This window comes from Tympanuchus pallidicinctus, unplaced genomic scaffold (assembly GCF_026119805.1).
Source record: "Tympanuchus pallidicinctus isolate F22 unplaced genomic scaffold, pur_lepc_1.0 scaffold21, whole genome shotgun sequence".
Taxonomy (NCBI): domain Eukaryota; kingdom Metazoa; phylum Chordata; class Aves; order Galliformes; family Phasianidae; genus Tympanuchus; species Tympanuchus pallidicinctus.
In genome coordinates, this window is record NW_026294733.1 from 2,365,288 (window position 1) to 2,393,046 (window position 27,759).

Sequence of the window (27,759 nt, forward strand, 5' to 3'; positions counted from 1 at the left end):
AAAGATCTTAAGGATACCAAGGTCTGCTGCTTCTGCTTTAAGGGGACCAAATATTGCTTCAACACAAATGCTCAGCCTTACATAACTGACAGTTCACTGAATGGTGTGTTTAGAAAATGTTTAACTGCTGCCAAAACATTGAAAAGACCAGTGTTATAAATAGAAATTTTATTTTCCACAAAATATTTTAACCCTCCAGAACATAAGCCTTTTTGCTCAGTCTTTCTGGTCCAGTTTTTGCAACTTTAATTGCAGAAACTCACTCCTATTGCAAAACTCAATTTTTGAAGAAGTGCTTTCAGTTAGGATGTACTACAAGCTAAACATGCTCCTTTCCCAGCCTTTTTCACATTCAAAACACACACTGGCCTTGCTGCCTTTGCACTGTAAATATTATTTGGTGGGAGGAAAAAGCCCTAGCTTCAAACAGATGTGTGTGTTTTGGAGCTCTAACCTTTTCTTCCCATATGATTAAAGCTATTCCTTTACGGACACCACAGGGGACCAGTCTCTAGTGCATATTTTAATAAAAACCCGAACACTCATGTTGTGTTGGTTCTGTTGTTATTAGCCAGTCTTTTCTGCAAGTTCTTGTCTTCACTAATTAATACTCTAGGGTCCCACGTCTTGGATTCTGCACTCTTCACACAACTGGCAACAGTCACATTCTAATTAGACTGGGGAAGCTTCTAAGCTGGTTCAGGTGACTGACAACTCCAACTACTGTTTTAATTTGCTTATAAGATTTTTCTATTGCTCACCTACAAAGTGGTAATTTTCCAGGGATCGCAAATCATAAATGTGTTCTCTGGCACTTGTAACAACACGCTCTGATCCGTTCCTTATGAGGTAAGCTAGGAGCAGCAAAGACTATAAAAATACAAAGCACCTTGTGATTGCATGAACAAAAGCTCAATTAAAAAAAACCCCAAAACAAAAAAATCGAAATCCAAAACTGCCCCCATCAAAACTATTTAATAATAAGATCTTCCCCTTCTATATAACTGCTTAACATATGGGTTAACCTACAGAGAAAAAACAAAAGCAAAAAGCCAACATCCATCTTCTCCCTCTTCTCCCTCCCCCAAACACACACTTTTTGCTCTTCAAGATATCAAAACTGCATTTGTTAAACTATAATTTAATGTTACCAAATCACAAGTAATTGCCTTCATCAGCGACTGCTTGTTTTAAAATACACAAAGAAATTTAAAAGAAAAAAGTAACTCTGCAAAATGAAACATTTTCTTCTGCTTCTCAGTCACAGCTTCCAAAAGTAACTCCTACAGAAATGTAAGAAGCCTTACACTGGATGCAATGGATATTCAAAACTGCATTTCAGGACAAACTTGAGCAAGTTATGAAATGAATGAAGAATTACTTTAATTTTTTTTTAAGTTTAGGATTTCTACCTGGGGAAAAAAAACCACTCTGAAGTAGTACCTTTAACAGCTAAAAACTATCATTATATTTCAACTTATCCAAACCTGATAAGCAATTCCAAGCAGCCTTTATAACATTAAGCAGTTATGTGTGATAGCATTAAATATTAATTTATATTGTACTTCAGGGAAAACAATTACTATGAATACAAAACTTCAAGCACCTGTGAAAAGCACAAACTATGCCTTAGAATTAATTGTCTTGTTCCAACCAGGCATCAACAAAATATAAGCTGGTTTAATACATCAGTTCTATAAAAATGAGGTTATATTTGCATAATTCAGTGAACACTGAACACCACTTTAAGTGCAGCATGATATTCTTAAGCAAAAAGTTTCCGTACCACACTAATTAGCCAAAGACAAGAAAAATGCAAATGATTTTCAGTTCTGTTTCCAAAATGCAAGTAGGGCATACCCTCATACAACAAGATCTGTAACAAAACTGCCTCCACTCAAAGCAAAACCACAATTTACAGAATTATGAACTGTCATAAAATTAAATTGCAATTTAATCTTATTTCAGATATTTTTTAATTCCTTTAAGAACACTGTCTTGATAGCATAATAATTTATCATCTGCTTCTTTTGTACCACAGTAACAATTCCATTGGTTAGATTAAAATGCGAATATTACTCCAATGCTTGAACATCAGCAAAATGCAATTACAATATTACACTCATGAAGTAGCTTTTCTAAAAGCAGATATTTACTTTTCCTTTGAAAGACATCTTTGACTGCAATAATAGATTTATTAAGCAGAGAGGTAGTAAAGAAATTACAGGTTTCTAGCAGAGTGATATCTGCTTAATCACACTAAATCACAATGTTACACTTACATCCTTTGTAAGCCAAACAAAATCCTGAATAATTCTAGTTCATGTTAATACACACCTTATAAACTCTCCTCCAGTTCTTTTTATTGTCTTTCAGCATGCGAGTCCAAAGCATGTTCATAAGTTCTGGAAACTGTTCATACATAAATGTTGCCCTAAAAAATTAAACAAAAGGAGTAAAGAAATGTTATTCTCAGTGGCTTGCAGTAATAGCTTGTTAAGTCTCAGCACTGACAGTAGATGGCAGGCTTGATCTAAAGCCATCCGAGTTTGACAGCGTTGCAAGGGAAAAAGCTATCACTGCTTCTTAGTCATACAGAAGTAATTTACATTGTAGGACTACAAAAGAAAGAAATTAATCTACAAATCTAAGGCAGTAAAATAATGCTTTTCATAAAGGAAAATACCCTGATAACTACAGCAACTAGTCAAACACGTAACTTCCAAACTAAATTTGGCAGAAAACAGTTCAAAAACAATTTGACCAGTTTCGTTCTATTTCAAAAGTCACAGAAAATCAGTTTGAAAATAAACACTCCAGCAAAGTCAGACCCACCGAACAAACTGAGGTTCCGTACGTAAAATCAAGTGTTTCAAAAATAATTTGACTACGTTTTCTGCTTGACAGTTTCCAATGCATTGTAAGATTACACATTTAATAAAAAAAAAAAAAAAGATTGTGTTTAAAAGAGGAATTTATTTACAGCATCCCTTCAGTATTATCAGTCAGCATTACCAGAGTTGATTTAACAGCAAATTTCACATTCCGCTATAAAATGCGCCTTTCTTCATCACTGCCTCAAATTATCACTTACTTGGCAATCTCTCCCATGAGTTGCCCTGAAGGTCCCCATGGATCATCATTGGTTGCTTCTCGAACCTTAGACTCTATTTCTGAATAATTCATAACCACATTGGTGCTGCAAAGGAAAAAAAATTAACACACACAAAGATTACCATCGAAACTGAGGAACACATGAAAACTTAATAATGACACTAGTGGGTACCTTAATGAGATACCTCTACAGGGTGGGAAAAAACATCTTCAGTGCAGAAGTTATCCTGAGGACACTATACAACACATTTATGTTACCTTTAAGATTTTACTATTCCATTAATCTTCAAGAATATAGATGAGAAACTATGGATTGCGTTAGAGCTGGATTCAGTCCAATAAAAATGGCTTTTGGTCAAATTAAAATCCAAACTGAACCACTACAGTCAAAGGTGATAACTTCCCTGACTAGATATGGTTTGCTTAGAGCTCTGTACCATGCGTTTATACACAAGAAGCTTTACAACTCAATCAGCAGCAGGTTTTACGAATGATGAGTGCTACGAGAAACTCCAAGTATCAACACCAAACAGGCGATGGTAAACAAAAAGCCAGGAACCAAGCCCCAAAACAACACTCCAATGGAAGACCAAACAGAGATGAGAGTCACTAGAGGGTCTGTTTTCCATCTAAAATTTATTCAAGAGAAAACAAGAAGAAGAAAAGCTGTTTTACAATTACAGCAATGCAAAGATTACAAGGAATTCAAGCAACATCTATGAGAGTTCACAGAAAAACGTAACTTGGAAAAAAGTTTTTTTTCCCATAAAAGCTGTACTACAATTGTTGATAGGTGGTTTCCAAAAGGAAACCTAGCACCGTGTTGTCCTTGCATTCTTTGCAGCGTATCCAAAATAACTTACAAGTTACATATGCACACAAATTGAAGACAAGTTGGAAAATTTAGTTAAAGCTCATTGCGCAGTTGGTGTCAGAAGCCAATCCTGCAAGATGACTTCAATATACACATCGTCCAACCAAGTCAAATTAGCTGAACTGTAAAAAGGACAAATTGATACTGTCATACAATGTAATACAATAGAATGAGGTGGTGATCATTGCTTAACACCTCCCTCCCAGCCCTCCCACCCCAAGCTTGAAAGGACCAGGAAAAAAATAAATCAAGATGCTCAGTAGTTATTCCTCTGTCCATGTAGGAGTTAGCACGTTTAGTTTTACTTGGCATAAAGATAGCAAAAATCTTGGGACAGGGAGCAGAAACAAGAATGAGATCCCCTTAAGTCCCAAAGGGCACACAGAAGGTAATTGTTAAAACAGAATAAGATTCCTGGACTTAAGCTTGGATTCTCAGCATGAGAATTCCTGCTGTCAGATTCTGATGGATGATTTTATTCAACTTTGTGTCTAAAGAGAAATAAGTTACATGACTGAATAAATAATCAGCAAGCTCACAAAACCCATCTATATTAAAAAAAAGCCTACAGGAACACAGCAGTAGGTATGAACAACAGCAATTAAGCTTTTACAAATTCATTTACACTAAATGCATCTCAAGCTCCTTTTTTGACATTTTTCTTTGCCATATATACAAGTGCAAACTAATACAACTTTTATTTCCCAGATGCATGGAACTTAAAAAAACAACAACCCAAAACAAACAAGAAAGCCACAAGGCAAAGCTAGAGGCTCCAGAGCTGTGCTGCTTTCAGCACACTGGCTCCCTTGTCCTGAGCAAGGCAAGCCAGGCAGTTGAATGGAAAGGTTGTGTTTGTTTTTATAACCCTCCTTAAGCACTTGTTTGAGATGTGATGAGGAGCTGGGGGTGGGTGGGAGAGCATAAAGTTAAGCATTTCCTTCATTTGTTAGAGTACAACATTTAAGATTGGAAAATGCATGAAGAGATGCAAACTGTAAAGGAACGGCAGCATAAGGTATGGAAGGGGGGGGGAGAAGGGAACCAGGGGAAACTTAGGTAACAATAAAAAAAGTGCACTTAAAGCTGACTAAAATGGGAAAAAAAAAAAACTTATTTCTAAATCAATCCTGCAGTGAAGTCATTGTTCAGAGCAACTAGGAGAAATCTCTCTGATAAATGTCAGGATGAGATGTAATGGCACAAAGCGTTCCAAAACAAAGCATCGTTAAGCCACACTTAATTCAGCAACAAATGTAAACCTCAAAAATAAAAAAAGTTGTGTAGTTTGGCATCATTCCAGGTCACTTAAAAATAACCACTTCTAAAAAGGTGGAAATACAGTTTTATTCTTCCTTTCCCATGTTTTCTATGGCCCTCGTTCCATGCCCTACCCATGATTCCTGTGACCTCTGCAACAACAACAAAAAATTGACATCCAGATGTGAAGGGAAAAAGTGACTAGCTTGATTGCCAAGACTTCCTGCGATTGATATAAATTTAATATCCGAGGACACTCTACGACACCAGGGGGGGCTCTCTGATTAGTTTATACTGGGTGGCTTCCAGGGAGTCGAGCCGGATCCCATGGACACAGCCTGCCCTGCAAACAAACGGAGGTCCGTGGGTCGGGACTGACAGCATCCTAGAGGCGGTGTTCAACACACCCTACAGCAGTACAGCCCGATTTACACACAACTGTTCATTGAAGCCCTGCAACAAGCACCTTTGCAGGAACTTTTAAGGCAGACACACATCGAACACATGAAGTGTATTTTGAAAGTTACCTTAAAAATGTATAGATATAAAATAAATAGATGGGTTGACATTAACTCCACAAGCTGTTGCATTCCTTTCTGCTTGCATGCCACAATTTTAAGTCTATTAAAATCACAGACTGATGTCAGATTATTATTTTCTTTCCTGTACCCACTACAAATTATTTCACCACTGCCTCTTTTTTAAAAAGCAGCTCAGTAAAGCCGAAGAGCACCATCACACCTCTGTGACACAATGAGCACAGGAATGGCAAGCAAAAGATTGGCTCCTACATTTCTCACATGAGAACACTCAACTTTAAGTGCTTACAGCTACCAGTTACAGCAACACTGAGTAGGTACCCATATCTGAGAGTCAGGTTCTCCACATGAATAAATGCACATCGCCAGTGAAAAGCAAGTGGGTAATAGCTATAAATTTTTTATTACCTCTGACTGCAGACAATGAGACATCACTTGTTTAAAAAAAAAAAAAAAAAAAAGGCAAATACAGTTAGAAGTTTTCCGTGCATTTTATAGGCTGTATGTCAACACACTCTGAGACTGAACAGATGTACCACTGATAAAACATCCCAAAAATACTTTGCCCAAGTTTTTGCCTGAGCCTTCCAAAGAAAAATTTCTCAAAGGATCCAGGAGCTTATTAAATAACTCCAAGTTCTTTTCTAAGCTATGTAGTGAGATTTGTAAATTAAGATAAGATAAGGATGTCATCTGGATGCTGCAGTGGTCTAAAAAACAAAGTAAAAAAAATAAAAAAAGGGGAGAGTAGATGGATGTGAGCAGTGAGCCATTTTTCTGCTTTAAATGCACAATTTGAGGCAGGATAATATCTAGTTGATGTTCTTCTCATTTGCCTATTTATCCTCCCTACCAAGAAGTTCCATTAAAAAATAAAGTAAAATCAAAGAAAAAAGAAAAATGAATAAGGTCCATTAAAAAAAAAAAAAAAAGACATTAACTATCTGTCACTTCAGCCCTGCTACTTTCAAGGATCTGAAAAGCACCTCAGATTTCAGCCCTAAGGAAAGAAAAATCCTACAGGTCTGAAATTTCCCTCTGAGCAATACTCTGTAAAGGAAATACAGCTTGTGGATGGCCTACTTGTACATATAGCCTCACAGACTGCAGGAGCATCCCACAGGATGACATACAAAAGGCAATCTGTAAAGAAGGCTGTCTTCCCATATCAGTGACAGGAAAAGTAACCCATGATGTGGCCTGGCAACTCTGCTGGGTCCACACCTTACATAGGAATGCAAGAAGCAAAGTACAAATGCTCAGTAAGACAATATTAGTGAGCAAGAGGTGTATTCTGCTCTCAGTAACACAACAGCACTATGGTACGAATTAAAGGTTTGCTCCAGCGAGGTTTTGGACCACGTGGCGTTCTCTGCAGATCCATCTGCTGCAACTGCTCAGCTCAGCTATCTGATAGATAACCATTGCTTATGAAGTACCATACAAATGTGGCATTCCTAGTCACAGCTTACAACTGGAAACATCACATACAGTTTTGTTGTGCCTGAAACAGTTATCCTACAGCCATTGCTGCTTCTGCACTAGAAAAAACAAAACCTCTCTCTCTATATCATACCCCTTGAACAAGGAACACTCTGGAAACACTGCTGGGGAAATATGAAGCTCTGAACCAAAGAAGTGGAAGAAGTTCCAGGAGTGGGGAAGAGTTCAATCGTGAAAGGTTATGCACAGAGAAACAAATTTATTTCCTCAGTTAACCTCCACTCTAAAATGAGCCACCAAGCCCTAATGTTAACCCTTGAACTAACAATAAAGACTTTTAACAGTGATTTATACACACTTCCAGCAAACCTGCTAAAGAAAGGTGCAACCATTTTTGTCTTTGCTCACTCCATTCAATTTGGTTGGGAGCTCAGATGTAGCAGTGTTAGTGAGGGTACCAAGTTCAGTGCCCACAACCTTCCCTAAAGAACTCCTTACAGCATTGCCCATACCTTCTGGATTTTTTCCATGGTCAGTGGCATTGATCCCTCATTGCCCTGCATGAAATGACAGCTCATTAAGACAGCTTACTGTTAGATTTTGGGAGCAATGTTCTTCTGGAGAAAACACATTTCTAAGACAAGCACATTCATCGGGATAGGAGCAGATAGCTGCATCTCTCAGCATTTCAGAGCTCCAAGTGCCACGTGAACCTTTTACATTACATTGAGTGCTCAGGTAGTCCTTAATACACTGCAACCATTAAACAGCATTTGCACAGAAAACTTGCAATAGAGAAAACAACAAGTGTTATGAGAAAAGAAGGTACTCACATATTAAGTGTAGCAAGGAATTATACACCACCGTTTAGAATGAAACTTGCTTTAGCACATATTAAGGAATCACAAAGACTAACAGATCTTAGGCAGTGTTTCTGCCTCAAACTTAAAAGCTCTGACTGTGCCCTGGGGCACGACTCCATTAAAGCGCCGTTAGGATTAGAGCTGCTATTGATGTGGGTGGTGTCACTGAGGACACAAGCACCATTCTGGACATAGGATTCACAGAAGATTTGTGAAATGCCATGTCTAATTTAGCGAAAACTAAAATAAACAGAAGTCACAGAGAGGATATATTACAACAGTTTCTTTATAGCGATGATAAAGGTATTGCATTGGACAGGGTAAGCCTAATTAGAAACACTTCTCAAACCTCTGGGAAGCTGCCCACTGTGCTGAGTGAGCCAGCAGAAGGAATGAAAAACCTGGTTACATAGTTAAATTTTTTTTCCAATGTATATTTCAAACCAATTACAATATCACGTATACATGGAACTCCTATGTGCATAATATTATGCCTTTAACTATTACTCCAAGGACATCACTGGATTATGCACCTTCTGTTTTCCTTTTTTTAATTTTGCAGCTGGGAACACTAAAATACTAAAAGCTGAGATGAGAAACTTTCTACATTTTACCACCATTAACAGTTTCCAATGAGACTATTCTGAAAATATCTGTTTAAAGACAAGATGCAGGGGGGGGGGGGGGGGGGGGGGGAGGGGGAAAATAATGTATTGCATACATGACTATCATACATACAGTTGAAACTGTATTTTACTGCCGTTCAAACAAGTAGCAATACCAAAGGAAGTGTATCTTCTAAAGAAAATGTCTCTTATAGGCAAGGATCTGCATGAATGCAGGGCAGCAGAAGCCGTGCAGTACTGTAATACCTCGTAAATAAATCCTGCAAGAAAGAATACTTTAACCTTGTGTTATTCCAATAGCAAAATAAACATCACAATTTTATCTTCTAGGTAACTAGGTGTTTAGCAACATTATCCTTATAATAGGCAGCCTTGTACAATAACACTTCAATCTCATTATTTCTGTAATTTTGTTAGCAGCTTCTTTATTTTTAGGAAGTCTTCTGCATATCTCCAGTAACTTATACAGTAAGTAAAAGCACAGCACGCTTCACATTGCTCCAAGACAGCACAGCTGTCACCGACTCAGAAAAAAATCTCACCACCTCACTTGGTGACATAGAAAAGGAGGAATTTTTACAGTAACCATTTTGGAAGTCTACATCCCAAAATTCAGTACCATCATGTTTTATCAGCTCTATTGATTTTAAAAATAACTAGACTGCACGGTCCAACCAAAAAAAGATGGCATCTGAAAAATAACTAGTTGAGAAATCTTTGAATTACAATATGGAAAGTTTGCTTTGAGTGCGATTATGAAAGAACGTACACAGCTGGCCATGTAGTCATTGTGCTTCTCTGTCTCAGCACTGCAATGGATTTTCTGGTGAAGTACACAAAAACGAGTGCTTTCTCACATGGATAGCTTGCTACCAGCACAGTGGCAACCTCAACAGGAACACCTCTGGACAAAGGCAGCAGTAAGTTAGATCTGAGTCTGAGCTGAAACACTGCTCCTACAGCTCAAGTGCCAGTTGTGCGTTCTGTAACACCTATCCTGCCAGCTTGTCTGTTCCATTTGCAGCTGCAAAACTAGCAGTCTTCCAGAAGACTAGAAAAGGGTCCCTGAGCTATTCATCTAACCTATGGTGCTTGTTTTGGGGATACTATCCAAAGAGATTTTCAAACGTTTTCAGAAAAGAGCAATACAGAGGCTGAAAACACGTTTGGGATGGTAGCATACACTTTTTTTTTTTAATAAAAGAATGAATGGATGCACTATAAAATACATGAATGAACACTGAACATTTGGTGAAGTGATAAGGCAGATACCAGTGATGTTTCCCAATACTTTGTTATCGAGAAGACCCCCATCTACGGAGGCAAGGCATCATGAGGCAGCCTCAGGAGCCAAGGGAACTTTCTTATTCCCACCACTCATCCTCTGAGTCATCCATCTGACCTATTTTTAGTATCTACATTAAAAGGTTTCAATGCAGCAGGAGTAGAAAGAGATGAAAAGCCTTGAGAATGTCGAAATGTTACCTTCCTATTCAATGCTCCTGTCTTAACATATGTCAGGAAGTTAATCTCAGCTACCGAGAGCTCACAGTAACATGAATAGCTATGCAGCTCCTCAGAGGAAGGTTGCCATCCCCATGCCCAGATGCTAGAATCTTGCTATTAAAATGTTCACTGGTTTGCAGAAGCATTTTTATTTATTAGTTAAAAAAAAAAATCATTGAACATTTATCCATCTGAGCATGAAATACTTTTAGAGGGACATCTGAATTGATAATATTAAGAAAGGATTGTGATCCTCACAGTAATGCCTCCCAGCTCACTCAGGGCCCCAGCAGGGAACAGCCCAGGAAAGGGCAGCTCTGCTCATGCAGTTCTGCTGGCACCTCTTCCTTCAGTCTCTGAGGGATTACATCGGACTGCTGATCCAAACACAACTTTCAAGTTTCTTTTCCCAAATATAACAGTCATTCAGGGATTCATGCACCTAGTGTTAGTAACAGGTTATTGAGGAAAAAGACACTATCACAGAATCACAGAATTGTAGGGGTTGTAAGGGACCTCCAGAGATCGAGTCCAACCCCCCCGCCAAAGCAGGTTCCCTACAGCAGGTCGCACAAGTTGGCATCCAGGCAGGTCTTGAACATCTCCAGAGAAGGAGACTCCACCACCTCCCTGGGCAGCCTGTTCCAGCGCTCCGTCACCTCACTGTAAAGAAGTTCTTGCGCACATTTGTGCAGAACTTCCTACGCTGCAGTTTCTGGACGTTTCCCCTTGTCCTGTCTCCACTCAGCACTGAAAAGAGTCCGGCCTCGCCATTGTGCCCCCCACACCTTAGATATTTATAGACTTGGATCAGGTCCCCTTTCAGTCTTCTTTTCTCAAGGCTGAACAGACCCAGTTCACTCAGCCTTTCTTCATAGGAGAGATGCTCCAGGCCCTTCACCATCTCTGTGGCCCTCTGCTGGACTCTTTCCAAGAGATCCCTGTCCTTTTTGTACTGGAGAGCCCAGAACTGGATGCAGTGCTCCAGATGAGGCCTCACCAGGGCAGAGCAGAGGGGGAGGATCACCTCCCTCGACCTGCTGGCCACGCTCTTTTTAATGCACCCCAGGATGCCATTGGCCCTCTTGGCCACAAGGGCACACTGCTGGCTCATGGCCGACCTGTCGTCCACCAGCACACCCAGGTCCCTCTCCGCAGAGCTCCCCTCCAGCAGGTCATCCCCCAACCTGTACTGGTGCATGGAAATTATTCCTCCCCAGATGAGGAGGGGAGATGAGAGATGTGCCCTCTGAATAAAGATGGTGTGAACTTGGATATTCAATCTGAGCCAGCACCTCTGTCTTTGCTTGGCTAAGACAAACAAAAAAACATGCAATGAACTTAATGCATTTGCATTTTGATCCTGTCAGTAATGTCACTTTTGTTATAAAACATGCAGCTTAGATTTAGAGCCTTACAGATGAAACATATGGATCTCAAAGACGAAGCCAGAAGTCCACATTCAGTGCAGAAACAGATGGGTACCCATCTGCTGAAATGCCTCAGGTTGCACAAAGGTAACAGCTCAACACAAGATGATACTTGACCATTTAAGTTTCTTAATTTTAAACCACTCCTTAGAAGGGTTACAAATATGACACCAGACAATTACATGAATATTGGATATTATTACAGACCTTCCATGCAAGCAGCAATTACCTCTTTTCAACTAACACCACCATCTTCATTGCAGTAGGATCTGAAATACATTTCCAGCTTTTCAAGTTGAGTTTCATAATTTATGTGGCAGATGTGCAAGGCAAACTGCACAGAAAGAGATAAGCCAAAAAAAACATCCTGATGGCCACAAATGAATAACGACTTGAGGGAGGAAGGAACTATAAAGCTATTTCCTGTGCCTTACAACTGCTAATCACAAAAGACTACCGAGTAAACAAGATACCCAAATCCACCTCACAAATACGCTTTCAAAAAAGACAGTGACATAAGAATCAAACTGAATCCTGCTAGAGCACTTGGAAGCTTTATCATTTACAGAAACCACCACAACATAGCTGAAGCCTTCTGTAGAAGTTACCAATTGCAGCTTGCTATATTCTTCATGTTTTCTGTAATTGCTATGCTATTGCTGGAGTAGCTTTTACAGATGTTAGGAAAGAAGAAGCAACCAATTACATGGTAGTCTTCAAGCACACTTGTGCAAGGAATGAACACTACCGCCCTTCGATTTAAGGCTGACTTCATCTCTCCACTACAGATTCCCTGCAGTGGTGTGTTAATACTTCTGCATTTTTCTCTGAAATCACCCCTTTGTGGTTTACACCATCAGATACACAGCTGTTTTAGATACTGTAATTTGTCAACAACTACAGAGCAGCAGTGCGTGTTACTCCTCCAATTGGTGAGGATTCTGACATGACAATACCACCAACCATGGTCTTGTACCACCTCTACATACAGTATCTTTTCATCTACAGACCAGCTCTATTCCTGCATTTCTCCATTCTTCACAGAATTTTAGTTCCAAACACCCAGTCCATCACATTCTCCATTCTCTAGTCTTCATCAATGAGACATCTTCAAGTGCACATTTCTGCAGTTACACTTTAAAACTCTCAGTGCTTTCATTTTATGTACTCCATTCAAATGCCTTTATTAAAAAGTTAAAATTAATCAAAACACTTCCTTTAACCTTACAGTGGAAATAATACCACGGTGTTTCAGTATTAGTATTCAGTTTAAATCTTCGTTGATATTAGAGTAAAATTACATCTACATCATTCTTATGACAAATGAGATTCATCTTCAGCATGAAAACCAATTCCACAAACAAGTGAAAAGAGCTGCCTCTGAAGCAACATTTGACACTTTGGTAGGAGAGTTACTTGCTAACACAAACATTTTTTCATTGAGACAGGCAACACAACCTTTGCAAGGATTACAAGTTCCTGTGTCCTTGCACTCCTCTGAGCACACACCTGGCGTATCAGATTTAAGCCTGCTTCATAGGCTGTATTACCATGGATTTCCTAAGTTCAGTATACTATATTTCAAAAATAGCAGCCATAGAGTAAAAAAAAAAAAATAAAATAAAAAAAAAGAAATGGAATGACAGAACTTGGATAACTTTGTGTAACTGCAGAACTAAACATATTTCCATATGCAATTCATTACTGCACAGCTACAGTTATTTTTGCTCACTTACACATCCAGTCTTCTTCCTACACTTCAGATTTTTCCTCTGCAACAAGCAATCTGCAACAGTTATAAAAATATTTTAAAGTCAACTGCATTGCTTTACAGAATCCAGTCAGATCAGCCTTCCTCCTTCAAGACACAGCAGAAATCACAACTCATTTTCAGTCAGGTGCTGCATCTTTAATTTTTTCATAGAGGTGATCCAACCAGCTAACAGGAGTTGTGAAAAAACGTTTCACTGAGTAGCACAAAGAGCAAGAGAAGTGTTTATGATTGATTTTCTGTAGAGTCAGTGCTTCTTACATGAGGAAAAAAGCAGTACGAAAAGTAAACCCCAGTGAACACGGCTTGATTCAATTGCAACACAAAACTAAAAAGCTGTTTTTCTCTGAGAAAGAATAAAACAATCAGACTTCAACCTAACTTACACCTTCCAATCCATGGCATTTTCTTGTATTTACATTCATATAACTTCAAGAGAAACTTTCCCTGAAAATTAAGAGTTCCTTTCAGGTGTCTCCAACACACTGCATTAAGACTCCTGAGCACAATATCTAATTCTACTGCCCTCCATGTAAGCACAAAGCATGAAGATAACACTTCCAAGCTCGCAGCTCAACTGTTTTAGTGTGCACAGAAATCCTTGGCAGACACAGAGCCTCCAAATTACTGCAGCCTGTGAGCTTTAATGATTGTTGCATAAAATGTTACTGTTGTGAGAGCAGCATCTACAAGAGCAGCCAGGTCTTAACCTTACTCAGAAATAAAAGGTGGCAGAAGTTCTCAGACAATAAGCCAGTTGTAGTTGCACTCAAGAGGAGACAGTCAACTCAGAAACTGTGCAACCTTGACTTCTTTGTATCTCAGACTTCCTGGCACCAGCAAAATCCAGTGGTCTTTGGATGGAAGAGGAGGATGGGGAATAAAATAAGTAAAAACTTTATCACTAACTTCTTAAGACATTTTGCCAGTGGAATGTCATAAGTAGAGGTCATTGCACAACAAGTTCGTATCCTACTTCCAAAAAACTTCTAGCTTTCAGTGTATCCAGAGTTGTGCCAGTACTGCTTTAACACAATCCCCCAAAGTTACATCTTCTTTGATAAGCCCTCCTTAACACTACAGCTTGTGCAACCCTGAGGTCTCTGTAACTGCTGATTCACTACTTGCACAGGTGTTCCCCCAGGAAAGATTCACAGCAGGGTTTTCTGACACCATAAGGAACACACAACAGTTGTTAGCTTACAGCTACCAAACTGGCCAAGGAAAACTTGCAGCCATGCACATGAAGTACAATAGCTGAATCGTTACAATTAAAACCATTTTTACTTTGAAAAGCAGTGAATAGTGCCTGCAGTTATGCACCTACGAATGGTGCACAACTATTTGCTATTACCATTCACACCAACTTACAAACAATGCAAGATTTCTTAGTTCAAAGAATTAATTATGATTTGAATATGTCAGTTGGCAGAATACTTGGTGTGGACAGAACAATACATACACAATAATACATGTTTCAGTAGTGTCAAAACCAACTCTCCTCAACCGGACCATGCTTAATGACCCTTGCAGTTTCAGCTATCCCCTTCATTGCAGGCTGTGCACCATCAAAACCTTGCTCTAATTCCAAGCATTACTCTAAACACAAGCTAGCTGTTCCACTAGGAGAGGGATGATTAAATTTTAAACAATGACATTGAAGCTTTTATCACAAACGGATCATTTGCTGCTACTACATAACCACTTTGGAAATGCAGCAACACGCGTACTCCTGGACGTCACAACACGAACCTTCATCTGCAAGCATTCTGAGTGGGATAAAGGTGACCCCCAATAACTCCTCCAAACCAACAGTGAGCACCTGTTAAAAGCTTTTCTCAAGGCAGGCCAGATTAAGTTTGCAGCTCCCACTGCCTTCAGCTACAAAGCTGATTGAGTACAGCTTCGCACTTCATCCGCAACGTAGTCAGCTATCAACCATATTACCTATGAAAGCCTGAGAAATGCATCTCAGAATCTGTATGTATCTAGATGATACATCTGAGCAGCAGGTGAAGCAACTAAACAAAACACCTGTAACTGCTGCTTTAGTACAGCCTATGTCCTAGAAAATGTCTTATGACAGAGATAGAAGCTGCACTGCACTTTTTGGAGTGGGAGAAGAGAAGGAGGTGGCAAGAGTTTACGCAAAGTTATCCAACTACAGGCTCATTGCTCACATGTCTTTCAGACGAACTTGCTATGCAGGAGATATTCAGTAACAGTTTCAGAGACAAATGAAACCAACATCTTTGTTTTTCTAAGATGAACCACATCACAATTTACTCATCTTATTTCTGAACAGTCCAGAATTAATTTCACAGTTGCTGATGTTCATAAAAAAAGCCTCTCAATATCTCTTTTCAGCCTTTTTTTTTTTTTTTTTAAATGAAAATGAAATAAAACCAGAAACCGAATGTAGATGTCACTACAGGAAAGTTGATCAGCTTCTCTTCTCAAAATTGGGTCCTTACAGCCTACTGCTTATTCACTGCTTCGTGCTGAATATACTCAACTTCGTACTGCTATACTCAACAGCTCTAAGGCATTTGCAGCCTTTCCTTTCCTATCTGATACCGAAATCCAGTCCACAACAAACCATTACATTTATCAGACTATTTAAGAATGATGTCATCCTTAAGTACAATCCAGACATATTCCATTCAGTCTCAGAACTTTTTTCTGCACTGCATTACACAGAACCATAAACAGGAATGTAATCAAAGCCACTGAAAGTTGTGCTTCGGCCTCTCCATCACTATCTACCTAGTGATGTTTTCCTACCCTTTGGCTAGGAAAGGGAGTTACAAACCAAATCCTTTCCCTCCAGGTCACCTTGCTAACACTTAAAAATAAGAAATTCAACATCTTAAAAATTAAAGTGGAAATAAAGCCTTCAGTCTCCCAGGGAGTACTTCCTACTTTAACAGAGCCATACAAGGACAGGCCTGTCCAGCATTCTAATTCCTGAGAGTGTAAAACAGTAGAGCAAACATGCAGTGATAACGCCACAGAATACACTGTTGTGCTCCAACAGTTTAAAGCTAGAGGCACAAAAATCATGGAGCTCTCCTGCTATGCTTTCACCTTCCTCCAAGTCCTCTTTCAGCATCCAACAGTCCTAAAGACTTCTTGCTTCCTCTGACGCAGGATATACACCTTGTGCAAACGGTTATTCACTCTTGTTCACACTCCTCCTCTGTGTTTTATGTGGTAATGATCAGCAGCTCTGCACTTTGCTTCTCCCCTTGAGCAGACACTTCAGCTTCCTGAAACATTTCTGATTTTCTTTATTTCCTTAATCCTTCCCTTTAACAATATTTTTCAGTGTTTCTGAGAAGCAATAATCTTTTTGCTTTGAACCCCAATAAACTATTTTATCACCTCTCTATCACCTGCAAGGATTTCATCTTGAAAAAAGTTTCTTATGCTTCTGTTGCTCACAAAGACTTTTAGCTTTAAATTATTTTTATTATTACAAAGCGGTTCTCAAAGGAATATCTTGAGCCACAACCAATGCACACCTTAGGATCAAGTCACATTTCACTACTTTTGTCTTCCTGGTTAGTTGGTTGATAAAACTAAATCACCAATCATCTAAATAAGCATCGTTCTCAGTGTAACACAGGCTGTAACACATATCCAACCCACACATCACTCATTGTTATCACTTTTCCTGTCCATGTTGCCTCTCCAACACCCACATTTGGTGGGAGAACATAAAGCAATACAGCTCTCTTACCCCTCCTACTCTTGCTCTGACCTCAATGCTTCAAGCCCTGAGTTCCAGTTTCACAGGTATTTGGACTAGTTGACACAGTTTGTTAATATGGTCTGAAAAAGTTTCCCTCAGCACAGTGCTCATTCATTCAGCCCTTCATGTGTTATTTGGTGCTCAGCCTACAGCACAGCCTTGTTACCCACACAGATTTAAAAGGGGACACTGGCAAAGAGACTTACCCAAAAATTTCCAGAAGCAAAAGAGTCAAGGTTCACCACCATATGCATCCGTCTTGTAATGAGTTCAGAAGACTGAAACCATTCATATCACACGCACACCTCTTACCACAGACCCATAAAGAAATATTTTTCTCTTCATCAGCTTGAGGTTCTCTTAAGTCTGTTGGCATCTCCTGTTGTTTTTTAGTGTAATCATAAGAAAGTTTTGCTGACATCTGGTTCAGGCAATCAGCAGCCATCCCAGTATTTCTGCTCCATCCAGTATTCAGCCACCCTCACGCTAAAAAAGTGTTTTCTCTGTATAGGAATTGAATCCGTGCGTTAGTCTGTGCACATTATCTCTTATTCTGTCAGGTTTTACTCTCAACTGCACCAGAATTATTACTGCAAGGAAAAAAAAAAATGCACCAGGAAAGCAAGCATCAATGTTTCAAACACACGCTGGTAAAAAATAAATACATTTGCAAAAACCTTGAATTTAAATGATGTCCCTACAAATGGCAGAACAACTTAGCTTTGTTTACTGTACAGCAGCCACTTGTTAAAAATCTCATCTTTTCCTGCTTCAGATTGTCCCTCCTTTAATGCATTTGAATGACCATATTCCTTTCCTGCAGTAAATCTATCAAGAATAAGAAAAGTCAACACAATCCTTAATAGATTAAATTAGCTTAGCACCTATTTTCTTTTGTCAGTTTCCCATGAAGGCAGGTAACAACCCAGAAATCCTTATGCTATTGCTTTAAGCATCTGGACAAAGTAGCTTAACCTATAAGGAATCAGTGGTTAATAATTAACAGCTGAGTGCCCTTCTACAGCTATTCACAGCACAATACCGAAAATGAAATGGCACAAGCAACAAGAATGCACCATTCAGAGTAAGTGAAGTATTAAGGTATCAGAATTACAGCATTAACATCCATTGTATTTTTCAAACTGCTATCTCCCATTGCATAAAAAGGGTATCTTGGCGAACTGAGATCCCACAAGTTCACCAGCAGGCATTTTTAGACAAACCAAGTGTTCTTTTTCTGGAATGAGTCTGGCAGATTGCATACAAATTAACTTTCAAAATGCCAAGCCACGTTTATTTGGGAGGATAAAGATGCTTCCTCTCCTTTCATAGGTATCATTTATTAAACTGGTTCCTCCAGGAGATCAAGTAACTCTTACATCCTAAAAAGGTAAGAAGAGCTGTTTCACTTGCCTTGGAGCCCCAGTTTTTACTTCCTGTCCACATATAAGTGATAATTTCAAATAAAACAAAGTACTTAGAACAAACCAATTTCACTGTAGTTCAATTGAGGAGCAATTCATTCAACTCACTAACAGTAAGATTACCAGAATTTTATGATCTTGTGTAGGCAGTTACAAAAGTAGATTACAGTTTGTAATTAACAAAAAACCTGACACTGGCAGTTTAAAGGCTAAGAGAATCTACTTTCTAATTAGCAGTCTATTAGCACTAAGTTTCCAAGCTGTCCCAAGGAACACAAACATCTATTTGGCAAAAAGAGACTGCTGTGATAATTCACTTTTACAGTAAACACCTCCGAAGAGAGGGCTTCTCCCCACCTCTCTTTAAGTGAAGGAATAGCTAAAATAACTCAGTAATCACCAAATGAGGAATAATTAAGAGAGACAGCAATCACCAAGGTACCACCTCTATTCACAGATAGGTGTGTTAACAAGAATTTATTTTTCAGAAGCAAGCATCTATCTAGAGCAACTCCAATGAAATGAAATGTTATCAGAAGTCTGTTCTCTTTACATTCAAAATGGATCTACAGAAATCTTCAAGTGAATATGTCACTGAGCCCAAAATCCATCCCAAGGATCACAAAGGGATGCAGTTCTACACTACAAGTTTCATCTTGAGGGAACACCGAATAGGTTGAATGTATAGAGACTGCTTCTATATTACATGAAGGATTGGTGACCAACCAACAAGAAAAACAGTTATTGTTATGAGTCAGGACCAAGCAAACAAAAACCATGCTCCCTAACTCCCAATGGGTCTCATTACTATTACAAGAGATTCAGAAAATGCAGGTCTGTCTCATTACACAAGCTGAATACAACTAATATTTCTAATTGTATCCCAAACGACTCAGGTAATATCTATTAGGCGTGCAGTGTTTAAACATTTAGGATGGGACATTATCTGGAGGGAGGGAAGAGTATAAAACACAGTGTGGTAGTTATGCTAAAACACACAAATACACCCTAAAGATGCTTGTCTGATTTTAAATGGCAAATCAAGCACATCCAAAAGATGCAATTTATTTCAAATAACCGCTCTTACCACTCTGTAATAACTGAAATACATGCCACCAGTACTTCTCATATCATTAGCTACACTTTTAACTTGAAAAGAAGGCATCTTTCTCACATGAAGGTCTGGATAGCTGTCACATCCCAAGAGCATTTCCAGCTGGAATCATTCAAAATCGGACAACACAAGACAGCTGTCTATTTCAATTTATATCCTCTCTTACTGATTTGGGACCTGAGAGCAAAACCCTGCCTGGTAATTCACATCCCCTTGCACAACAGTGATACGAACATGGGAATGTTAGGTCAGGAGCCTGATATCCAAAAAAGAGGAGCAACCATAACAAATCTCAAGTGAGAACTTAAATTTGTCATCTTTCACAGAAGCTTTGCAAGCAACAAACTACTAACAGTGCACTTTCCAAACTGAGTTAAGTGCATTATCAGAAAAAAAGTCCCACCCTATCTTCCTGTCCTTTCCCCTATCAACACAAGGGCTTGCAGCGCCATAAGCAGCTGCTTATGCAGCACACTGCCAAATTGAATGTTAACCACAAAAGGCGGTGGCTGGTTTCTGTTTGTTTTTAAGCCATATCAGCAAGCTAGCACAAGCAAATACTGCACTAACAGAGGCAGCATTAAGGAATGCACAGACTACAAACGGCCAGGTATAAGAGCGGGGTGTTCTCCTTCAGTAGGAACTATCACCAAGAGCTCCTCAAACTGTCTGTGAAATTCCATCCTCTCTGTGCAGCTCAAGTACTCAAACTCATACTCTCCCCCCTCTCCCCTTTATCCCCAGCCATTCTTATCAAAATTCCTTCCTTTATGCCAGTATGAACATTTGTGCAACCACAGAATTAACTATACCAGGGAACTGATCCAGTGGGGAATTGGCAGAAACAACTGGTTAGCCTGAGAGATACTCTCTGATCAAGCAGAAAGTATGCAAGTGCCAGCAGCCTGTGGCAGACAGAAGGCTGTGAAACCTCAGCCCACATTTACTCTGACTGTGAAACTACAACCTAAGATTTTGTGGCTTCAACTCTGTTTCCATAATTTGCTATAGCACTGATAGTGAGAGATTTCAGGGCAAAGACAAGAGGAGACTCAGTCACATTTCCACATTTTTGTGTTTTAAACTGCCAACCTACAACGTGATGCCTCAGTCATGCTTCAACAACTCATCCACATTTTCAATATGCTTTGAAAGTAATTATACCCTGATTAAGAAATATACAGATAATCAAAATATTAGCACAGAACTGAGCCGAGCACCTTGATCCATTTGACTCGTTGGCAGTGATGTAGGTCAGACTTGCTTTGACCAGTTTCATTTACTTACCAAGAAAGCAGAGACCTAGTTTTAGCTCTGGCAAGGCAATGCAAAACTATGTTTTAAAACTACTTCAAATAGATAGAAGTTCTTGAACACACACCCCATTTAGATTCCCTGAAAATACAGAAGGCCATCACCTTTGCTAGTACAGAACACACTGCTGTTACCTTCCATGGGGCATAGAAGGGTAACAACACATTTGAATGAGCAGTAACAAAAGCATCACTTTAAGGAGTATGTTGATGAAATTGGTTGTAATTATTTTACACTGACTCTTAACATAAACTACAGCTTGTACTATTTGCTTACTTTTGATTATTCCACTAACTGAATATTCGAACAGGAGAATGACATACCTATGCACATGAGATAACAGAGCAGGATACTTTCAGAGATGCTTATCACCAATACTAAAGTACATGCCCCAAAGACTACAACTGTTTTTATTGCTGAATTAAAAAGGAAAAGAAAAAAAAATAAAATCACTGTAATGCTTTTTCTAAGTTTTTAAAAGAAGGAGGAAAGCCCTAGGAACCAAGTGCTATGACAACAGGTTGACCGGCACGGCCACGCTGCTGCAGAGCCAGATAACATGAAAATACAGCTTTGCTTTGTGTTCTTAAGACTATTCTCTCACACTCATCTTCTGCTAACTGGGCAGAGGACAAGTCCTTGTAGGACTGGAGACAATAATCACCTTCTTGTAATAATGACATGAAATGCTGTTCTTAAAGCAGTTACCAGCAGGAGATCTCTTAAGCAGCAATAGGAGGACAACTCATGCAGTGAGGGTTAACTGTCCCTTACATGAAACAATGAAAATGCTCATTGCTCTGAAGATCTTGCTTATGCAAACCAAAATAAATCTTAAATATAGAGAAAATTAAATGATCCTGGAACTAGAGCAAGGGAGTTTATGGGAAGGTCAGATACCAATGGACTAGCATTAGATAGTTATTTACCCTTTCACTGGATATATCAGATGACAGATCATTTGCCATCATACTGGCTACTACTAAACCAGCAAAGAACCACTTCATTACAGAAGAGCTCAATAATCTAAAAGGATGAATCCATGTACCACAAGAAAATGACCAGTAAACAAGAACAATTACAGGCACGCTGAAAAATAAAGTAGTTAGGCGAGAAGATTTAAACCCTCTCCAGCTTAGTAACAAGAAGGATCCTATAGCTCAGTCAAACTTGAGCACACTATAAGCAATAAGCAACTGACAGCTAACTGTAAGACTGTAATTGCAATGCAAGTTACTGGTATGTATTTACCATATTAGTAAGTATAATGCAGACATTGCGTGAGCTAGCAGGAAACAATAAAAGACTGGGAGTCAGCAAATCTAGAGCTGTAACCACTATCAACCCACTGCAAGTTAGTCTGCCACAACTATCCTTGCAGTTTTCTTATTTGTGAAGCAGGATTAACCCAAAAACCTCTACTTCTCAGCTGAAGCACAACGTCTCATTTGCATGCACCGCTTTAGGCTACAAGAGCTAGAAACTGCAATGAATATCAAAGCAATCATTCACCCTATTTTACCAAGATTTTACCATTCTCTTTACAGCTTGTACAATTAGAAGCACTAAGGAAAACATGCTGTTCATTAACTAGAAGTTCTCTCCTAGACAGCTGTACTGGAGCTGATGACAGCAGCTCCTCCAGCTCTTCCCTTTCCACTTACCCCCATTCAAGGAGGAAGGGTTTCTAATGTAAAATCAGAACAAATTATAGAGGACCTTAACGCCTAACTCCACAAATAAATTCTCATGGGTATAAATGCTTTGAGCACTTAGCATTTGTACAAGCACTATAATCAGTTCTAAAAGTTCTAAGCAAGACAGTTTGTTCTCCATTTAAAAATATTACTACACTTGGGCAATTTGTCAAGCTTGCAAAATGTATGAAAGCACAGCTTTGTAACACTTCACTCCACAAGGTGAGGGAGTGCCAGTACATTCCTGCTCAGTCATAACAAGGTGTGGCCAAGAGAAGCACCAGCAAAGCAGCTTGGACTTGGCTATGGGGACAAACAATTGAAATAGAAGAGGGAGACAGAAAGAAAAAAAAAAATAAAAGTTAGGGGGATGGCAGCTGTCATGTTCCTAATGCTGACAAGAAATGCACAGGCTCTCCTCTTCCATGTACATCCTAGGAGCTCAAAAACTCAGTGACAACATTCTCACCCATCTTAAATTCAAGCCAGCATTTGGATTATGCAGACCTATTCTCTTAATCCTGTTACTATTTAGATTGTTTCTCACCTTCCCATGTGTGGTATGTGCTTAAAGTGAGCTCCCACATTCTAGGGTCAAGTGTTTAACAGATCACAAAAGCTAAGAAAGGTAATAGTTTCCAACAAAGTTGCTACAAAATCATCACATCTTAACACAAACAACAACCTAAACTCATTGTGACCTACATGTTTGTGACAGAAACCAGCTGGCAAAAACACTAAGTTACAATCACACCTCATAGAGGAATTACTTTTATGAGAGGACCAACTATCTTAGCTAATTGCATATGCTTTAATGCTGTCCTTTGCCTTAAGAAAAAGAATTTTGTGCTACTTTAGCAGTGCACAGCAGCCTTTCAGGAGTATAAGAATCAGAAGATCTTGCTTTAGGAAAAGGGAATTTAAAAAGCCAAAGAAATGATGGTCCATTTTTCACCTGGCTACAAAACCAAGCCAATGTTCCTGTTCCAGCCCACTTAAAAACCACTTCGAAAAGGTTTCTGAATATTCCTTGCTTTCTTTTGAAAACACCATGGAGTTTTCTTCGTAAAATTCCCCCAGAAATTTCACAAGGAACACAAAGCACAAAACATACTTGTCTAACAAGATTAAAAAAGGAAGTTGCCAAGTTGCATAATACTCTAGATTTCAACAACCCGGACTCCAGAAGTAGAATTGCAACTCCTTTTGCCCGTGTTTACTGACAGTACGGAGACACCTGGTTGGGCCTTTGCTGGTTGGATTTTCAAAACACTGATGCATTCATACCAGTAGAAATTGGACGATTCAAGTGTAATCTGCTTCTACGCAGCACTGGTCAGCTTGCAGATCCTACGCTTCATGCAGCTCACACACAGTTTCTATGTAATGCTTACGTCCAAGCTGCATCACAACCACAGTTACTTCAGAGCAGGAATGGAGTAACCTGAACTCACTGCTATAAGAGCTGCAGAACATCCAGGACTGCTGTTATCAGCCATTCAAAGACAAAGCTGCAAAACCCATAATGCAACAGAGCAGAGGCACAGCAGATGACCAGCGTACTTCTCAGCTGCAGAATGTTCTTAGAGCTCACACTCCTACCAGCTATGTGAAGTATGTGTGCTTCTGCACTCTGTCATATTAAGATGTCGGTATGCAGCTCTCCAGGTCAGAAGAACTGGCTGCCTTTTTGCACACAGTGCCTGGCCTGTGATGGCTGCATATTTCTTCCGCAAACATAACCTAAGTCTATGGCAACACAGAATTCAACAGAAAGCCTATCACATTACTTCAGCAGTGACTCAGAAATGCCAGCTCACTCACTAATTTTACTTCAAGCACCACCCTGGACTTTTACCGAGCCACCAGAAACGTGTCATTTGAACCAAGTTTACAGTTGCAGAAGGAACAAGCTGAGCATGGAGGGCTGCATTTGTACAGATTACTTTCCAATTCAGCTTTGACCTACTCAGAGGAAAGAACCCATACAAGTGAACGTTTCAAAAAAGTGAAAAGCTGCCTTCTAGAGTTAAATTATTCACATAATAAATGTGAAACAGAACTTATTCCATCAGAAAAAATGAAGTTTAGATCTACACCATCTAAACTGCAAGCTAACCAGTCAGAAACTCAGTCTTACTCCACACATCTGAAGAGTTCCTGCACTCACTGCTGCATGCAGTACCTGGCAAAAACTGGAGAGCAGAAAGCGTTTGGCATTAAATCAGAAACTGCAAAAACAAAACTTAGGACAAGAAAATTTTACTAGACACAGAGAAACGTTATTAGTGATGTGGTTTAAGACCCAAAGGTCTTCAAAAACCCCAAATAGAAATGAGTTATTACCGTTTGATCACAACTGAATGAGGTACACAATACTGAAGGTGTAGAGTTAAATTAAAAACTAAGAACAGCAACGTTAGCAAATGGGAGCAAAACACAAAGCTCTTTGTCACATCATAGGCCATTTTACATCTAATAGCTTATGTTCCATTTTAAACATTTTTGTTGAAGTAGGCTGACAAAATTAATAGTAGGTTAATTACGTATTGTGGCTTACTGAACTTTCAAACCCTGAAAAACATTTCATACAGGTCCTTCACCATGACATGTCTGTGATCCAGGAGAGCCCTCAGCCACCTAAGGCCCAAATAAAGCTAAGAGACAGATAAGCAAATTGAAATACTAAGATGATAAGCATCAGCAGAATGTAGAACCAATATGTAGAGGTAACAGGAACCACAAAGAAGTTGAAATTCAAAGTAGCAACATTTCAGTCTTCTTGCATGTTTACAAAAACCCAATAAATCATACTGTTTTTAAAGACATTCTAGTTCAAGTCCAGTACAATCCTGACTCAAAATCTGCAGTTACTGATAATATCCCTTTGTAGAGCTGCCTTTGTAGAGAACTTTGTAAGTTCATGATTGTAATTTTGCCTTAAGACAGAAGACATTATGACAAATCCACCCCACACACAATGAGACTATTGATTTTGACATCTCTAAACACCATTCACTCTCCAGGCACTGCGCTTCACCCCCTCTCTTTCTAAACACACAATCTTCTTTATTTGGATCATGTTATTCCCTGAAATTGAGGTTTACTCAACAAACATTTTGATTATTTGAAATATTCATTTCTTACGCTTAGTTTAGAAATCCAGTGCATTTTCCAGCAAAGATTGTAATGCACTGTTAGGCTCAATAACTTACAAAATACTCTTGAAAGTAAACAGTTTTAACACAGTGACAGTGTCACAATGCCACTGTTAGACAAACTGAGGTACATACGCAAATCTCAACATTCTCTGGAAGCATTATTTTCAGTCCTAGAACTCAAGATGAGCCTCTACAGGTTACCCCATATAACGCAAGACAGTTAAGAACTGTTTAGATGTTTTTTGAAGTTAGAAAGAATTGATTTTGAAAGATTTGCTGTTAGACCTGTAGGCCCAGACACAATTAAAACACACAGACTCATCCAGTACGTAATCATCTACAGAACTTCAGCAAATAACTCCTACAAGAAGTTAACAATTGGATGGACATAGAATGGAAAAGCACTCCTAGTCTCCCTCTAAAGAAATATTATTTCAGGAGGCAAAATGTGATCTTCATTATGTTCTCCCCACTACAGCAATTTTTTCTCCCTCATGGAAGAATTTGAGGAGTGACAGCAAAACACAGCAACAACCTCACAGCAACACCGTGAGCACAGTAACCTCCAGGGAGTAAACATTGCAAATATCTGAATTACTAAAAAATGTAATGTCTGGGATGGTGCATTTTGCTCCTCTATCACACTTCACCTCCTAAGAGACCCAGGGGTGTTCGTGAATCAACTGCAACTGCAGCAGGGCCCAGGCATCAGGAAGGAGGAAAAGGATTTGTGAACGTGGCAGCTTTGGAAGTACTCCATGCCATACAGGTGGTTCCTCACACGCCTCCCTCGACCTGTCCCATCCTTCCCCGTGCCCAAAGCAGCACACGCTGACACTGAGGGCTCACAGCTCAAAGAGGCACGCAGCCCACAGACCTCCACAGATAAAGGGGAGCACCTAAATGGGAAACGTAGCCCGCCGGGAGCGCGAAGGCCCAGAGGAGCCCGGCAGGGCCGGGAAGGCAGCCTGCCATAACGGGAAGGCCAGAGGCTGGCTGGAAGCCGCCTCTGCCCAGCAGAGCAGCCAGGCCTCGCCAAGAGGCGGGCAGACGGCACCGGGCCCGAGGGCAGGAGTCGGCCGGGCACGGAACGGGTGCGAGGCAGCCGCCTCAGCAGGGGGAGGGGCAGCGGCCATGTTGCGAGGGGAAGCAGGGGGGGAGAGCGGGCCCGGCTGAGGGGACGAGACCGAGCGGCCCCGGCCCCCCTCCCAGCACGCCCGGCCCCCGCCGTACTCACGCCTTGTCCACCAGCTCCCGCACTTTCCACATGTTAAGCATGGCGCCGATCGTCCGGAGACCTCTGCGGTCTCGCCGCCCTCTGCCGCCGACCCCAGGAGGCTCCGCACGCCGCGCTCCGGGCAGCTGCCGCGCCGCCGAGCCGGGCCCGCTCCGGGCAGCCGCCGCCTCTGCCAACCGAGGGACGCGGCGCCGCTCCCGGAAATGGAGGGTCCTGCACCGCACCGCCCGCTGGGAAATGTAGTCTGTCGGGTCGGCGGGGCGGGTTGGGGAAGCCGAGCGGCCCAGCAAAGCCTGCCGGGAGCCGCGCGCCGTCTGGGCGCGGAGCGGCGCCTTTGCGCGCGAGGGCTGCCGGGAGTCGTAGTGCGCGGCTCTTCCCACAGGAGCGTGGCGCTGTCCCTTCACCTCGCGTCACCTCCCTTCGCCTTGCCGGTCCCCGAGGCCCCAGGAAACACTTTATACAGCGCGGTGGAACCGAGCTTTTGTGCCCTGTTTGGCTGGCGGAGCAGCCGCAGCGCAGCCCCGCCCCGCCCCGGGATATTATCACACCGCCGCAGCACCGAAGCTGTGGGCAGCGGTCGCCTCGCTGCCACGTGGGGCCCGAGGTGGGAAAGGTCTGTACGAAGTGCTGTT

General features: G+C 40.5%; 1 protein-coding gene across 1 annotated transcript in view; it reads right to left on the bottom strand.

Annotated features, from left to right (window-relative positions):
• Window positions 1-27,288, bottom strand: part of CLINT1 (clathrin interactor 1) — a 47,964-nt gene extending 20,676 nt beyond the window's left edge. The window contains exons 1-4 of the mRNA XM_052684648.1: window positions 27,128-27,288; window positions 3,095-3,199; window positions 2,338-2,434; window positions 762-870 (exon numbers count right to left, since the gene is read on the bottom strand). Of these exons, the coding sequence (XP_052540608.1) occupies window positions 762-870; window positions 2,338-2,434; window positions 3,095-3,199; window positions 27,128-27,168 (352 nt within the window). The 5' untranslated portion in view covers window positions 27,169-27,288. The remainder of the gene's footprint in view (window positions 1-761; window positions 871-2,337; window positions 2,435-3,094; window positions 3,200-27,127) is intronic.
• Between the last annotated feature and the right edge of the window lie 471 nt (window positions 27,289-27,759).